The sequence below is a fragment of the Phaenicophaeus curvirostris genome, chromosome 2 (genome assembly GCF_032191515.1).
Source record: "Phaenicophaeus curvirostris isolate KB17595 chromosome 2, BPBGC_Pcur_1.0, whole genome shotgun sequence".
NCBI classification, from domain to species: Eukaryota; Metazoa; Chordata; class Aves; order Cuculiformes; family Cuculidae; genus Phaenicophaeus; species Phaenicophaeus curvirostris.
The window spans coordinates 73,173,455-73,191,506 of record NC_091393.1 but is presented as its reverse complement, the minus strand read 5'-3'; the positions used below and the strand labels follow the sequence as shown (position 1 = coordinate 73,191,506).

Below are 18,052 nucleotides of genomic sequence, written 5' to 3'. Positions count from 1 at the left end.
TACCTCTGCTTCCCTTGAGACATGTGTTAGCCTCCAGAAACATTTATCATAATAATCAGAAAAGGCAAAACTAGAACTTCATTACTTTATTTTGAAAAGAAAAGTATGACTTTAGTCTGATGTTAATGGACCTCAGTTGTAGGGGTAGGATCACCACAGGCCTCAAAGTCAAGCCTTTGCTTTCTGCGGAAATCTACAGATGAGACAGGTGACTCATGAGGTTGTTTTCTTCTTTTATCTGTCTGTGCATTTATTTGTTCATAATGGTGCTGCTAGCAATAAACAAGTAGGCTCTGACTCAGCATCACTGAATAGAAAGGAGTTTTGGTTCTACCCCATTGAAAAGGAGTTTGCTCAGTGTAGCATGGACACTTCAGAGGATGTTAGAGTTTCCTGTCTAGTGCCTCTTAATCTCCCTGTATGGTGATGCACAGAAAGACAATGGCAGTACTGCATTTAACCTGAAGATGGGAATCTTTCCATTGTTTCTGGATCATCAGGTGATATGAACTACATACTTGGGTGCTTTCTCCCAATTTATTCTTTATGGGTGGAAAGGAGAGACAAGAAACCTGCCATGGTCCCATGGCATCAGCTGATCAGGTGCTCTCAAGCATGTTGAGTCAGAATAGTTGAAGCAAGATTATTAGGTGATGAGACTTTGTAAGGAAAATTTGAAAGCAATTTCTATCTGTGTGTTAAATGATGGACATTTTCTGGAGTTTTACATTCACTAACAAGCTCATTTACAGAGGCATGTACTACCACGATTATAACTTGTAACCTGAGTGTACTACAACTCTGATAGCTAAGAGTCAGACCAAAACAAGTATACATTGAATGTCATTTGATTAACCCATTATGTAAACCTAAAATAATTACAAGCAAACAAGCAGATATGCTCTGATTTCTCTAACATTACCAAAGCCAAAACATGACGTGCGTAAAATAATAGCTAGCACTAACCGTACATTTATCTATAGAGCATAGTTAGTACAATTATAAATGCGTATATGCAATTGTATAGGACAAATACTGTATTCATATTTTTCCTATCTTTAAAATGTATACCATCAACAGAAAGGTTTATTCACTTCACAAATGTAAAATGCTGAGCATCTGGTGTTCTCACTTAATAGTTTAAACTATCTAATTCTGTAGCTAATCAGTTCTCATTGTTTATTAGTAAATGAAGTGCAGTTTGTGTCCGAGACCTATAATGGCATGGGTTAATATAATCGCCTCTAAGCAGGGCAACCCTTGAAGTCTGCTGAGACATTTTAAAAGATGGAGTGCAACCGCAGCACAGTAATGTGGCATAAGCAAAAGACGTGGGGAAAATTGCAGTCTCTTTTACTTTCTGTACAACGGTAAATCTTAAAGAAACAGTTTGAATGCTTTAGGAATGCTATGCATTGGGAGATTTAAGCAGTCAGCTGTGAAGACTGATTTTGATTATGAACATTGGTAGTTCTTCCATGTGCCAGAAAAGTTACTGTAAGCATAAATAATCCGTTAATTATTAATTTATTGGAAGGAGGAAGAAATTACATTGTCATTAAACTCGGGTGGAATATTTTCTCACTTACTGCAAATTTGAAGAACTTGTTAAGTATTAAAGCACATTCTATTCAAAGGTCCCTACAGTTGTTTTTCCAAATGTATTTCTTAAAGATTGATTACAAGCTTTTTTGTCCCTTGAGGCTGAAGATTTATTGCACTTATCTGTTTACATTATGATCTTGGAACAATCTTATCTGTATACAAAAAGCTATTTTAAGAGAGCTTGTTGTGATGATTTTAAATATATGCAATAGAAAAATAATCCCTGTCAAAATTTTGTCTTTTTCTTTACTTATTCATTATCTCATATTTAATAGAAGATAATGACAATATGTTGTGGTTCTGAAGGGAAGAAAATGCACTTTAGGAAATTGCAACAGATTCACCAGTTGGCCAGAGGAGGGAGTGATGCAGCCTTTCTGGCTGGTGAGATCAATGTTTCATCCTAAACTGAAATGGAATGGCCATTTTGACAATCTGCTTTTGTACCATTAAACCTTGATTAATCCAGTAAGAAGAACAATAGGCTGTGTTTTACTCTGTCTGCTTTAAATGAAGACAACCCTCATTAATTCAGTAGGGACGCAATAAGTATTAAAGGTAGTAAAACTGGGGCACACCCAAGCTCATAGCTAAAAATTTAATAGTGCACTGGGGAATCCTGAATCTCCCTGCATTGAAGTAAGGTGTAAGAAACAAATTTCCATGCAGTGGGAGCTTTCTGTGCTGCTGGTTGTAAATAGCACACCAAGAACATTAGTGAGATTTAAAATCAGGCACAAGTAGAAAGCAGCAAAAGCATAGCCTTTTCTTCAGTTCTGTCTTATCTCCCAGGCAACATAAAGATAGTAAGTTCGGTGAGTATCTATATAGTCAAGGGAGTAATATTGGTATAGCACCTAGAGAAAAGCTTTTAAAACTGCTAATCTATTCCTAAATGGGTTAAAAGGAAAGCAGGTGGATCAAACTTAATATACAATCAACTTTGTGTTTATGTCAGAATTCACTGTTGTCTATTAACAATGCTGCCATTTGATCATAATTAATAACAGAAAGGACAAAATTGCATTTCACAGAAAATGGAGAAAACTTTATGACTCTGGAATGCAGGACCTGGCTGGGGGATAGAATAAAAGAAAAGAAAAACCAGAACCAGGGAAGGGGAAAAGCACTGATCTTCCAAACTAATTAACTATTATGTACTATTCTAGTATTTCCTTAGCTGTCATTCCATATATCTTTAAGCACTGAGAAAACGGAGAATATCATATATTTTTGTTACCCATATCTATTAATATCTCTGTATCTAGAACTTGGGACTATGCTAAAGCAGTTTTTCTGTTGCTAACTACTTTGGGTTCCTTGCAGTAACATCAGTTGCTACTTAGAATCAGTGTTGTCTGTTCAGGAGCAGAAAAAGTAGCACAGATCTTTCTTCCATATCCATGTGTATGCTTGAAGTAGGTTGGCTACAGCTAGAGTAAGATTTCTCATTTTCTTCTGAAGATGTATATGTGACAGGAATATAAAAGTACTGCAAAATTGAAGGACTTGCGGGGAAACGGCATATACATGGGTTGTATGGGCTGTTCTGCAGCTTGAGAGCCTTCACATTTACCTCCTTTATCCATTTCATCCTGGCAGTCTTGTCATCCCCAGAGCTCCCTCTCCTGTTTGGCATTTCAGCCTGTCACATGTTCCTAAATCCAAAACCTGTGGCTAGCATGAGGGCAGTTATCACAGCCATCCCCAGGAGACCGCTGTCACTTTAGCCACTTACTAACACTAGCAGAACCAACAGTATTTTGATGTACTGAAATGCTGTTATTAAATAATTTGAAAACAAGAGATGGTGTTGATAATAGCTTGGTCCTATGAACTATGTTGATTTAGGTAACTGTATTTGTTTGTTTTAGCAAGGCACTCAAAAGAAAACATTTCGACTTGTTCTTTCTTATGGTGACAGAGTTTCATCTTAAGTGGTAAAGAGCAAGAGTATATTTTTAGACCCACTTTCCTCCCTTGTAATTGTGCTCAAGGGCTATTTGAACTAATCACTTGATGTAATCTGTCTTTGGTCTGACATCAGGAAAGGGGGTGGGGGGAGGGTAATGGCCATATCTGCAAGTGGTAATACATACACTGAAGTATTTCAGAAAAAACTCAAGTTTCAGCATAGGAGGGCTGATTGTGATACACACCAAGAAGCTTGTCCTGTTACTTTATACTCAATCTTGTAGCATTTTAGACTTAATTTCAAAGTGTTTATTTGCATCATTGCTGAAATATTGCTTCCTTTCTAATCTCATAGCTAATGCATTTGCTTAAGCTTATGCAGTGTGGTTTCTCAGTAGTCCTTGGCAATGCTGTTTTCTGCATTTATGAAGCATTGTTAGAGAAAATGGAGAAGAGACAGATATTTGCATCTATAAGGGGCTGATGAGATGCAAAGCACATTTGCATATCCAGGTATTTCACTAATTTTCATAGTGCACAGTTGGACAGATTCAACAAATTGCAGCTTCTAGGAAGTAACTGAGACATACAAGGAAGTCTGTTTTCTGGTATAAACATGATTGCATTTATATACCACGCATGAGCTGATTGTAGGGGGCATATAGGTGGATGTATATTGTTGTAGTAGGAGGTCTTGAGTGCATTTAAAATGTGGTGGGTCTGTAAAAGCTGGCATGAAGAAGTATATAGAGTCAATACAGAGGAGCGTTGGTGGCAAGAAAAAACACTAATGAAAGAAATTATGAAGTAGCCTTTTCCTAACCCTTCACCCAATTTAATTTATACAATCTGCCATGGTCTCAGCTTTAAGCCTGGATTAAAGCCCCAGATTCAGCACTGGGATAAACACAATTCTGTGGGAGTTGTGCCCATTCGCACAAAGACAGAGTTTGTTCCCACAGAATAATGATGTGCCTTTCTGCCAATAATTTTATTACTTGAATGCCAAGTTACAGTCCAGAGACACTTACTTAATATTCCTGCTTCACTCGGTGTAAAACTGGCACCTCCAAGAGCTCCTCTGCTCTGGCTGTTTTGGTGTATCATTGCAATCTTTCAAAAAAAGGATTGGCTTCACCATTTTGCCTGGATCATTTCCCAGTTATATAGTGCTCCCTAGCAGATGGCTACACCCATCTCCACTGCAGTAAGCAGCATCTCTGTTCCTGTACCCCTAAGTGAAGCTCACAAAGTTGTAGCCATCCTGTGCATCTATCACTGAGACACTGACGTCAGTGGAAGCCTACAGAGCCAGAGAGCTCTGCCTGCATCAGAGATGGTGAAGACCAGGGCTGAATAACTACCAGGCAATCATTAGCACCAACGCTGAAACTCAATCTGTTTGAATGATTTAGCTATGGATGTTTTTATTTAATTTTTTAAAAATTAATTATTTTTTTTTAGTTTTTCTCAGTCAGCCAAGGCTATTACCTCCTATGTTCTTCCCTCTGTGGCCTAAAATTCATGGGTTCAGTTTGCACGTTTGCTCTGCCTACAAAGGGCTGCCGCATCCGGTGCATTTTTGCATATTCAGGGCTTTTCTTCTTTTCAGTTCAACACTTTTCTGCTTCATTTGGCAAGTCATTTAGTGGAAGCATAAATGTAAGGGTGTATTTGGTCGTTTATTTTATGTACATGACAGAACACTTATATAATTTTTGAACATTTACTTGCTCAGTGATCCTATAGAAGATAACTGCACCTGACATTTTATATTTCCCAGTCGGCTGGGTTTCTGGAAAAAACTTTCAAGAGCATTAACATGAAAACAACAGGAACAATCCCTGTGGTTCTTTTCTCCTTCAGCTCTCTGCAGTAAGAGAACATCCCGTTCTGCTTTGTTTTTCAGGTTGATGGCTTCCTGACACTTCTCTTTGGTCTGGCTAGCATTAATACCCTTACAGTAATCAGTGTGACTCGCTACATAAAAGGCTGCCATCCTGAGAAAGGTAAGGAATAAAGGCAGGTCCAGTTCTGCCTTCACTGAAGCTGATGCAATTCTGTATTTCTCTCAGTCACAGGCTAGATCAAATATAGATTAGATTAGTTAACCCAAATAAGAGCCAAATTATCACTAGTACACTTTGGTCATGATGGGTTAAATTCACCCTTGTGCCAAAGATACCACAGGTCTTGCTGACCCTTTGTATTCATCAAAATGCAACTTAAATTACTTCTAAGTGATGCATACATGGTTATCTGGATCTTGCTGTAAGCAGTGCATTTAATCTTCCATGAGATTATGTTTGGACAGTTTCCAATCATTAATAACATCCTTGGTTCAGAAGGCTGCCCTACATACAAACATTTCATTCTTCAGGGTGTTTTGCCAAGGTTTGTGCACAGCAGGCATCATGGTACTTTAGATGGTACTGGGAATATTCAGTCTGCACATCTTGCCTCCAGGTTTTGTAGCACTACGCAGCCTGCCATCCCCACATGCCTCTCACCATTCCCTTGGTAGATTGTTTCACACCATGGGAGATGAAAATTACTCCCACCATTCCCAGAGCCGACCATGACCCTCCTCTGCCTGGACAGTCCCTGTCTCCTGCCTGTCTCCCAGGTCTGCAAAGCATCAGCACCACTGCTTTGCACCCACAATTCTTCCTTCTCTGTTGCCCTGTTGATCTGTAACCCAAATATTTGAAACAACCACTGTTCGTTACTCTCTCCAATGCTAGAAACCTTTTACTAAACATTTTCTGGTTTGTTTTATTTTGGTTTAGGTTTTTTTTTTTTTCTAATTTATTTTATTTATTAACCTTAGATATAAATGCTTCTCTAAAGGCATAAGAGTGTCTCACTGTACAAAATCTGGTCTGAAATACTCTACATGTTTCTTGTCCTAAGGAACCCTCATCAGTAAGCCTACATAAACAATCCTTCATCTACACCTTTCCCTTTATACTTCTTTACATCATTACACTCACTCCACACAGGATGAGTAGAAACTTTTCCTTACCACTCATCTTGGACCTCCTGCCTGCTGAAAACTTTGACTTCCACTGGGAGCCCTTTGTAAGCTCTCTTCTTTATACCTACACTTCCCACAAATTTTCCCTAGTCTTCCTTTCACCCATCCATAGATAATGTATTATAAGTATTCATGCCTTTATTATGACTGGCTTGCACCATCTTTCAGGCAGGAGCCTATTAATGTCCTCAGGTAAAGCATGCATAAAAACACTGGAAGCGTCGTATGTGGTTTTCTATTTTTATTATTATTGTGGTGGTGGTGTTATTAATTAATAATATTTGTTATTATTAGCTGTGAATAGCACTTCTGCTGGGAGGTGTTTCTTCCACAGGAAGTTCTTCTGCAGTTCCATGTAATGACAGACTGGTTGAAGTTAATTTTCAACACAAACTGCTATTGGAACTGCTAGAATTTGGCTGTAATATAGTATACATCTTATATTCATTGCATATTATGAAGTCATATTTAAAAACCACATTTCTGTTTTCCAAAGCTGCACTGCATATTCATCTAAGGGTGTACATAATTGATGTTTGCCTCTTGAGGAAATCTGAGAAAGTACTCAGTATAACTTTACAGAAACGTTGAAGAACAGAGATTGGTGGATGCATGAATATTTCCGATGTAAATGAAGAAGTAACCACAATGTATGGCAACAGCAGGACAGACTAAATAATTTGTATTATCTGGCTAATGTAGTTTGAGCATCTGCTGTATTTTCTCCTTTTTTAAAAAAATCCTCTGAGTATAGACTTATATATTCCTATGTAAAATGTAACATACAACTGTTTCCTCTTCTATAAAAAAATTGCAAAACATAAGTCTAACATAGGATTTGTTAATTTGACAGTGCTCAAAACCACAGTCTCCGGCTTAAAAGCCATTCATTTCCACTGCTCACAAAAGGTCTTGAATATGGTCCTGACAGATGTTTTCAAATTTAAGCTTTTCTTATGACTATGCATTTTTTTGTCTTAATATTTTTTTAAATAGGTGTATTTTTCTTATTAGCTGTTAATATAGGAGTGCATTTAGACTTAAGAGATATGTTTGCTTTTCTAGATATTATTTTCTAACTAAACTATGCCATTGCAGGTCACTGCATCAGCAACAGCAGTATGACAGTGGCTCTGGTTCTCATTTGGACAGCAGCTTTCTTCTGGTCAGCAGCTCCATTATTTGGCTGGGGCAGTTATACAGGTATCTTCCAGTTGTACTTATTTGGCACCAATTTACTTAACTGAACAATGATACTTAGCTTGCTTTCTTGCTGTTTGTGATAAACCAGACTGATTATCAGTGGAAGTAAGAAAATCATTCATCATGCATGATATATGCAGAGCATTGACTGCTTTAGTATCAGCTATAAAGAAATTTTTTTTTAAGATATCACAAGAAATACTTGGACCAAGTACATATTACCTATGAAAACAGAGAGGCTAGAAATATTTGGCATGGTTCAGCAATGAGATAAAGGAAACATTCAAAAGACATCCTTCAAAAACTGTCAAGATCAGGAAACTAGAAAATAACAAGTTCCAGCAAGATAAACTTGAAACAAGAATAAGACAAGCCAGAGATATTTGGTGAAACAGTTCGCTGAAAATATGAGAACTAACACAGCAGAATAAGAAAAAGATGTCAGAAACTCTGTCAGTCCAAGAAATTAGTAGGGTACAAGATAAGGTTGTAGCAAAAAAAAGGGAGGGAAAAAGGAAAAATTTTGAATAGAGAACACTGCAGTAATTTAATGGCTGAGGGATATTTCCATACCAGAAAATTTCATAGAATCATAGAATAGTTTGCCTTGGAAGTGACCTTATAGATGATCCAGTTCCAACCTCTCAATCACATCATCCCCTAACCAGTATTGAAACCACAGATTGCCCCAACCCAGATGTAGGACCTTGCACTTGGCCTTGTTGAACCTCATGAGGTTCTCACAGGCCCACTTCTTCAGCTTGTCCAGGTCCCTCTGGATGACATCCTGTCCTTTGGGTGTGGCAATTACATCGCTCAGCTTGATGTCATCTGCAAACTTGCTGAGGGTGCACTCAATCTCGCTGTCAATATCATTGATGAAGACATTAAACAGCACCAGTCCCAGTACAGACCCCTGAGGTACACCACTTGTCACAGATCTCCGTCTGGACTTCGAGCCATTGACCACTAACTCTCTGAATATGACCATCCAACCAGTTTCTTATGCACTGTACCATCCACCCATCAAATCCATATCTTTCCAATTTAGAGAGTGGGATGCTGTAGGGGACCATGTCAAAGGCTTTACAGAAGTCTAGATAGATCACATTCGTCAGTTTATCCGTGTCCACTGCTGTGGTTACCCCATCATAGAAAGCCACTAAGTTGGTCATACAGGATTTTTCCCTGGTGAAGCCATGCTGGCTGCCATTAATCACCTCCATGTCCTCCATGTGCTTTAGCATAGCTTCTAGAAGGATCTGTTCCATGATCGTCGCAGGCACAGAGGTGAGGCTGACAGGTCAGTAGTTCCCAGGGTCGTCTTTTCTACCCCTTTTAAAAATGGGCACAATGTTACCCTTCTTCCAGTCACCAGGGACTTCTCCTGATTGCCATGACTTTTCAAATATCGTGGAGAGTGTCTTGGCAACCACATTGGCCAATTCCCTCAGGACTCTGGGATGCATCTCATCAGGTCCCATAGACTTATATAGGCTCAGATTTCTCAGGTGGTCATGAACCTGATCCTCCTCTACTGTGGGAGGGGGTTTACCCCCCGGTCACCATCTTGCTGTCCCATGACCCAGGAGGGGTGAGGAGAGTGGTTATTTGTGAAGAGTGAGGCAAAAAAGTTGTTGAGTACCTCAGCCTTCTGCTCATCTGTTGATACAAGGTCACCATTCCCAATCTTCAGTGGGGTTACGTTCTCTTTGACCTTCCTCTTCTGATTGACGTACCTGTAGAAGCCTTTCTTGTTAGTCTTTACTTCCCTTGCCAAGTTTAGCTCCAGCTACACCTTGGACTGCTGCTCACCATGCTACTTTTCCAGCATATGTCAGGGTGGTGAAGTCCCCATGTAGGATGAGAGCTTGCGACCGTGAAGCCTCCAGTAACTGGAGGAAGAAGACTTCATCGGTTGGCTCTCCTTGATCAGGTGGCCGGTAGTGTACACCAACCACAACATTCCCATTGGTTCCTTTGTCTTTAAGTCTGACCGATAAGCTTTCAACCTGTTCATGGCTGCTTTTCAACAACAGCTTCTCACATTCTATCCCTTTCCTAAGATAGAGGGCAACGTCTCCACCTCTCCTACCTAGTCTGTCCCTTCTGAACAGCTTATAGCCATTGATAGCCATAATCCAGTCATGGGATTCATCCCTCCTTGTTTCCGTGATGAAAATTTCTTCATGAGGAATAGTTGGAGAAATTGTCTCAAATCATGCCTCTAAAAATTTAATCAAACAAATGTTTTGGAACAAAGACCACCTTCTAGGAGCAATTTTCCGTACTGAGAATTGCAGTGGTTTCAGGTTCCTGGTCTATCTGACTTTGAATACATTTCCATTTAGGCACCCATGGAGATGTAGAAGCCCATCAATGGCAAGCCTGGCAGCAGGCAGTGAAGCAGGGGGTGCCAGCAGACCTGGCTTTTACCTTGCACCTTGCTGCTTGGACCTCTCCTTTCTACACTGCGGCTGCAAGGGTCCCTAGGGCACCACTGATTTTTGGAAATGCCACTAACCAATGTCTCTGCAGATATGGGATAGGAAACACAGCTCTGAATTCTGATTTGCAAAAAATCTGCAGGATTTTCTTTTCGTGTCACCTGGTGGCTGCTTTCATTTTTCAGTCAGAATTTTCACAAACCAAAAATTTGGAATGAAGCCTGATTTTATGCTTGTCTTTGAGCCTTGGGGTTTGCTGATGAAAAAGACAAAGGAGAAAAAAATCTGTTTTGACTACTGAACACAACCAGATAAGTTTTTGGTGTTAAAAATACCAAGCTCTCTTTGATGACAATCATAAAAGGCATATTAATCTTTTGCTTCTTTAATTCATCCTGTTCAAATCTCCTTTCACCTGTGAGGAATTAAGGCAATTTTTTTTTCCTTCAAAACTATCACTGGATGTTACGGAGAGATCTGTTGCTAAATTATGCAGGTTTCACCTGCATTGTATCTCCAGAACTTGTTAATACCTGACTTACATAATTTTCATTCATGCTTCAGTTCTTTATAATTCAATTTGCTGCCATACCTGTCAGAAAAAAACCCAGCTTTTTCCACTTAAAAGGAACAATCATCAATTCACAATCGACAGAAAACCTCTAACGCTATTGAATTCAAGTTCTATATCAGGGCACATTTGCAAACACGTCAGAGGTTCTAAAGAAGTCCCACTGTTATTCATAAGAGTATTTAAGCAGAGACTGCACCATTCCTTTAATTACCTGATCAGCTCATGTCCTTTTGTAAATCCCACTAGTTGCAGATTCTGCAATCTGCCTAAATTCATTTTTTCAGGCCCTGCAGCTCTTTTGTATTTGCAGAATTATGTGCTTCCCATCTAGCAAAAGGTCTCACATCTGTCTAAGTATTTATATGCTTCATCTTTCAATGATATTTGTCATTAGATGTATTGATTTTCTTTCATTTCTCTGCCTACAGTAAAAATTTCATTGCCTTTTATTTCTATTTTAAAAAAACTCAAAATTTTTATTTCATACTTTGCTATGCATGTAGCGACTTTTTACTTTTAGCATATTATCTCTTTACAATTGCCTGTTATGCTGTTACGGTGCTCATCTTAGGAACTTACTATGTAGAAGGTTATGACAAATAAGGGTACATAATACTCAAAAATATCAAACCTACTGAATGAATGTTCTTTTTTTCCTAATAAAGTATCACAATCTCCTATTCTGAAACAACAGTTTGTGCATTATATATTTACAGTGGAAATCTAAACTGGTGAGAATGATAATATGCATTAAAAGTTGTTGCAGTCTATCTGGTTTTGAAAATTTGTTTATGTAGGAAATTATGTTACAGCTCATTAAACTGAAAAGATCAATTCATTCTTTAGTGCTTAAAAGAAGAAAAATACAGCATTTGAAGTGATAAATTAATTGCTCAAAAGCAGATTAAGTGTCCTAAAAATGCTAACCAACCTAATTTTGCTTTTCAGATCGTATGTATGGCACATGTGAGATAGACTGGGCAAAAGCCAACTTCTCTACAATCTACAAGTCCTACATTGTGTCCATATTCATCTGCTGTTTCTTCCTACCTGTCACAGTCATGGTCTTCTCATATGTGTCAATTATCAATACTGTCAAGCTAAGCCATGCATTAACAGGACTGGGTGATCCCACAGACAGACAGAGGAGAATGGAGCGGGATGTCACCAGGGTGAGTTTGGATTTCATGTTTGGTGTGATTTATCTCAATGAAATGTGTCTTTACAAAAATTCATCCCGACTAGAACAGAAAAGAGCAAAATGAAATCACATTTCATTTCTTTATAATCTCTAGTGACCGTCTGCACTCATTGAAGAATAAGAGACTTTTTTAAAACTCCTACCCCGTCAGTTGTCTAATATTGGTACTACATCACATGTGAAAAAGAATCCAAATATAATTGGAGTGGGTTTTACTGCACAAGACCAAATGTTCAGTTTGGTGTATGTTCTTTTCTTTGGGAAGTTATGTTACTTCTGAGCATGTAGAGAAGTTACAATGGAGCTTTCAATTCACTTACCGTTGACTTAAGTCTACCTGAAACCCTGTTAATTAATATAAACATAGAGGCTACTGTAGCTATTTTCATTCTGTTAGGCATTGCTCAAGCACACCACCATGACAAAATTAGATATATAGCTTCTATGTTTGCCTGGCTCCACCAAAGCTTCTACTCTCTTGCACTTGTACTTCTTGCCTGAACTCTCCTGTGAGCTGTACTCTCGCGATAAAGTGAATGTCTTCCTTCCAGCCAACTACTATTCCCAAAATATTGCTTCCCTGATGTAGTCTTCCAGAACAGATTTCAGACGATTCTTCTTCTGTCTTTTAGGTTTCTATTGTCATTTGCACAGCCTTCATCATTGCATGGTCACCATATGCTGTCATCTCTATATGGTCTGCCTATGGTCACCCTGTGCCCAATCTTACCAGCATCCTTGCCAGTTTGTTTGCCAAGTCTGCCAGCTTCTACAATCCCATTATCTACTTTGGAATGAGCTCCAAATTTCGGAGGGACATTTTCATCTTGTTCCATTGTGCCAAGGAAGTCAAGGACCCTGTGAAGCTCAAACGTTTCAAAAACCTCAAGCAGAAACAAGAGCCTGCTCAGAAAGAAGAGAAGTATGCACAAGAAATGCACCCTGCACCAAGCCCTGATTCTGGGGTGGGAAGTCCAACAAATACCCCACCCCCAGCAAACAGGGAAGTGTATTTTGGTGTTCTTGATACACAGCCTAGTAACCCTGATATTGAATGTGATAGACTGTGAGCTTTGGGGCCACTTAACGTGTACTTACTTTGTATTCAGGAAGACCCTCTTAAGATCAGTGCTTGAGTAATTTCCTAATTCCCAGTCCATCTGTTTCTTGCTATAGAACAGATGACTATACAACTCAAGCAAATCAGGCAGTAAAGTGATATTTTTCTTCTATGTAGGTACAAAAAGCTATGAAGCACATTACAATGTCGGCAGCACACCCAGTGCCAGAAACATTTGGCATTCATGCAGGAAGACTGACTTGTGAAGAGCAGGCATTAGCTAGCAAAAATAACTAATATGTTCCTATCCAAATTTTCTTAATTTTCTTAATTAAGAAATTACATTTCCAAATATTGGTTTTGATCTTCAACAGTCCCAGCCATAGAGGATCATTTTAGCTCTATGGTGCAGCACGGCCCAGGCTGTAGAAGATCAGCCCTGCTGAGATTGCTGTGGAGCTGCTGTAGCTCTAACAGCTGTGAGCTGGTAGCAAAGCAGTATGCTCCCTGCAGGGCTTCACGGCAGGTGTGCTCCCAGGGTCTGTGCATGCATGGACGCATGTCTGATCATCTGTGCCTGACTCTGCGTGTGTCTATGCAGGTGCTAGGGTTGTGGATCTTGGCATTTGCTAGTCACTGTAATTTGAATAGTGGCTTCTTACTTTTCCTTGTTGGTCTGCAGAATTATTTCTACTTTCCCTGACCTTCCCAGTGAGCAAGGCCTGGCCGTCACGTTCAGATTCGGGAAAGCTGGCCTTTAATTTTACTGATCTGTCTCCAAACTGGTTGGTTTTCTACCTGACTATTGAGGTAGAGCAAGGCAATGAAACCAAAAATGACACTAAGGTTTTAAGAGTACTGATGAAGTGTGGCATCAGAGCTATTTAGAAAATATAATCCGACTTCACTGCTACTTATAAAGGAAGTTTTTGTACCTGCCTATGGGTAAAAAATGACTTTTAGATAAACATAACTAAGTAGTAATTAAGGGTAGTGATGTATATAGCTTAAATTTAGACTTAAATCAGTAGCAAGACTATCATATAATATCCAATTATTCCATCACCATTATTTTACAGATTCAAAGTGAGGAAGTATATCTTCATAATTCTCCATCTTGGAAATTAAATGCATACTCAGAGACTTTGGTAAAAATGTCTTTGTATTAGCCTTGGAAATTGTGGATTCATTTAGTGACACTTGCAAGTTAAACATGGGGCAAAAAAAGAAGGAAAAAACCTCCCAAACATTGGTTGCTAGCCTCACTGCTCCTTATGACTTTTCAGAATCTCACTGTTCTGGCATAATAAAATGTAGTTGTTTTGCAAAAATATGCTTTTCCAGATGTGTTTCTTGGGTAAGTTACAAAAAGAGCCTGCCTTCATTTCCCTCATTACTCTATTTGCTTTGAGAAAATCACCTGTGTTTTGAAGTTAAAAACAAATAAACATTATAAGGAACAGTAGGGAACTGTGTTTTCTTTCATGCCCACAGATCTGAACTATGAGAGTATTCATTTTTGTGGAAAATTTTGAGATATGGGTGCTATTTCATTACCATAAATAATTAAAAGCAAATAACTAAACAGTTTGCTTCCACATAGAAGCGCATGCCGTAGCTGCAGAAATAGGTGAAATCATTTAAGGTAAAAGCCTGTCACAGCTGGATAAAACCACGCTGGGGTAGCCAAAGTTGGCATATGGTTTTGAAAGCTTCTGCGTGTAGCACAAAATCTACCTTAGCACCCCCGCTAGACTGATCCTTCTTGCTGCTGAGAGTGCTTGAGTTTTCCTCCATAGAGAAGAGCCACATGTCCCCATTGGATCTGGTCCTTGGAGGTACTGGTGGCTACAGGTGTGCTAGACACCTGCCCATAAAGCCCCCCAAGGGTAGCTTTTAATTTGTATTACCACTAATTCATAGATGACTAGGGAAAATACTTGCCCTGCTGCATTCTAACAATGCTGTTGATCTGCAGGATTCAGACATAGAAAGGTGTGAAAAGGCCACGAGGGAATGTGGAGAAACGCTGAAATCTCTAGTTCATACACTATAGTGAGTGTGTATAGTGAGGTCAGATTAAGGGGGTCAGATTAAGAGGTCAGGGGGGCGTAGTAAAAATTAACCAGAATAGGAGCAGAGCAGATGAAAAACGTTAAGAGGGGGAGAACAAGATAAGCAGAGGAGCAAGGGGCAAGGAACCAAAGGTGGCATAGCTGCCAAAAGACAACTGGAAAGAGCCAACACAGGAAAAAAAACTGATTGGACCACAGCAGCCCTCCTTCTCTGCAAGGCCTACAGCTACAGTCCTTTGTGGATATACAGTAACACCATGGGACTGCAGAACTGTAGAGCAGAATATCTGGTTTTGCAGGTTACACAGTGGAAAAGAGGAACCAGGAACCAGCCTGTGCTCCAGATTCAGTCCCAGCAGGAGCACTTTTGTCACTGAAGTTACTCAGGTTAAAAATCTTTTGGCCCTGAAGCATCAGTGCCCCATAGCTCTACCCATAGCACCAGCAAGCAGCCGAAGGCAGAAAAAAGTTCCAGAATTCATTGCCACTCAAGTGCAGGTAAGTGAAAGTGCTTCAGCATTTCAAATGGGTGAACCAACACAAATCAATCTATAAAACACTTTTCCTTCATCCTATATTTCCTCCCTTTGCCTTTGGTTCAACGTGTGCTTGGAAAAGGCTGATGCCTGCTGCTGCCTCTACAGACTGGCTTCTCTGTCTGCCGAGCCCATGCTGCTGGTCAGGGAGGAGCAAAGAGTTCAAGGGATTGAGACAGTTAGTGAGGGAAGACACAATCTAACTATGCTGAAGGGGGATTTATGCTTTTTACTTAGCAAAGAATGAAGTACAGTGCAAACTGTACTGTTGTTTTCATGTAAGATACACTAAAACTAAGTAAAATCGTCTGGCAGAATGCAATAGGCCAAGTAATTCTACCATTTCCAAAGGATCCTCTCAGTGTTTGCTGGCTTGTTCCAACAGGATCTGCAACACAGGTTAACCCTCTTTTACTGCTAGATGAAGAAACTAAGCCTACAAACCTAGCTAGCTGTTTGTTATCTATTTCTGTACTCCCAGCTCTGTTGACGTCAATAAAACACTGACAAAAATTATGCGCCTGAGCATAGTAAAAGTCACTCTGCAAAAAGCTTAATGCCCTTAAGCCTTTAGCTACTCTACATATTCATCTCCAAACACTGGCCAGCTGTTTTCACTAGCAATTCATCAGTACACTCAGCGAGTGAGCTCTTAATGGTTACAGAATATGTGTATTTTTATATTTACGTGTGTATCGAGTCTCATCAGCTCTTAACTGTTTGTTTCTTATTATCAATATTATTCATAATAATCAACGTATCAGTATTATATCATAATCACTGTAGTTATTAATCATGAAGCTTGGTTATTAATACTCACATGTACAGCTTGGCATTGCAGGTGAATTACCAACATCCTTGTCACTGACACAACCCTTTCATGTGAGCTACACAGTTCAAACCATCACGTTAACCCAGAATTACTTCTGGTCAATTTCCACATTTTAAAATAGCCTTGTATGGTTTGGGGTGAGAAAAAAAGTTATAGTTATCACTTGTTTATTTATGCCAAGAAAACCTTTTGACCCCGTGTTTCCCCTGCTGGCATTTTTGCCAAGCTGAAAATCCTTCAGGGTGTCAGCACATTGAAATACAAAACAAAATTTCTTAATGTCTTTGACATTTCTAATGGTAGAATGAACAACTTGAGTGCGTAGTTGAATGGAGTGAGATAGCATACTGCAGTGCAGTCCCTGTTCTCAGTACTATTATTCCTTTTAAACTCATGACTCACATAAAAGCATTTCATGTAGCAGAGACTGTAAAACAGGAAATCCCCCTTCATCCTTAAGAAAATGACTTTATAGCAGTGTGATCATGTTGGGCTTGCACCCTCTTGCAGGTTCTTTTTCCATCCCTATAAATCCTTCATTCTTTTCTGCACAGATTGACAGGATAAGAAGGATACACGTGCCGATCCATGCACAGCTTACGGTTTGGCACTTTCCTTAAGTGAGAGAAACGGAGACAAAAATCTCTTCTTGACAGTAGGGCTGGACAAGAACATTGTTCTCCTGCAGCCTCGGTGAATGCTCTCACCCTGAGCAATAATTAAAAAGATGGGCAGCCAGCACGGCTTCACCAGGGAAAATTCCTGTATGACCAACTTACTGGCTCTCTATAATGGGGTAACCACAGCAGTGGACACGGATAAACTGACGAATATGATCTATCTAGACTTCTGTAAAGCCTTTGACGTGGTCCCTTACTGCATCCTTCTCTCTAAATTGGAGAGATATGGATTTGATGGGTGGACAGTACGGTGGATAAGAAACTGGTTGGATGGTCATATTCAGAGAGTTAGTGGTCAATGGCTCGAAGTTCAGATGGAGATCTGTGACTAGTGGTGTCCCTCAGGGGTCCATAGTGGGACTGGTGCTGTTTAATGTCTTCATCAATGACGTTAACAGCAAGATTGAGTGCATCCTCTGCAAGTTTGCAGATGACACCAAGCTGAGTGGTTCCGTTGCCACACCGGAAGGACGGGATGTCATCCAGAGGGACCTGGACAGGCTGGAGAAGGGGGCCAGTGAGAACCTCATGAGGTTCAGCTAGGCCAAGTGCCATGTCCTACACCTAGGTTGGGGAAATCCCTGATTTCAGTACACAATGAGGGATGATGTGGTTGAGAGCTGCCCTGCAGAGAAGAACGTGGGGGTGCTGGTTGATGAGAAGCTCAACACGAGCCAACAGTGTGTGCTCACTGCCCAGAAGGCCAATCATATCCTGGGCTGCCTCAAAAGAAGCGTGGCCAGCAGGTCAAGGGAGGTGATTCTGCCCTTCTGTTCCTCTCTTCTGAGACCTCATCTGGAGCACTGCGTCCAGTTCTGGAATCCTCAACACGAGAAGGATATGGAGCTGTTGGAATGGGTCCAGAGGAGGGCTGCAAAGATGATCCGA

At 39.9% G+C, this 18,052-nt stretch overlaps 1 protein-coding gene across 1 annotated transcript in view; it reads left to right on the top strand.

Moving 5' to 3' along the window:
- LOC138718182 (visual pigment-like receptor peropsin) overlaps nucleotides 1-14,496 on the top strand; it is a 32,221-nt gene extending 17,725 nt beyond the window's left edge. The window contains exons 3-6 of the mRNA XM_069852487.1: nucleotides 5,429-5,528; nucleotides 7,655-7,759; nucleotides 11,729-11,952; nucleotides 12,614-14,496. Coding sequence (XP_069708588.1) covers nucleotides 5,429-5,528; nucleotides 7,655-7,759; nucleotides 11,729-11,952; nucleotides 12,614-13,051 — 867 coding nt within the window. The 3' untranslated portion in view covers nucleotides 13,052-14,496. The remainder of the gene's footprint in view (nucleotides 1-5,428; nucleotides 5,529-7,654; nucleotides 7,760-11,728; nucleotides 11,953-12,613) is intronic.
- The last annotated feature ends 3,556 nt before the right edge of the window (nucleotides 14,497-18,052 follow it).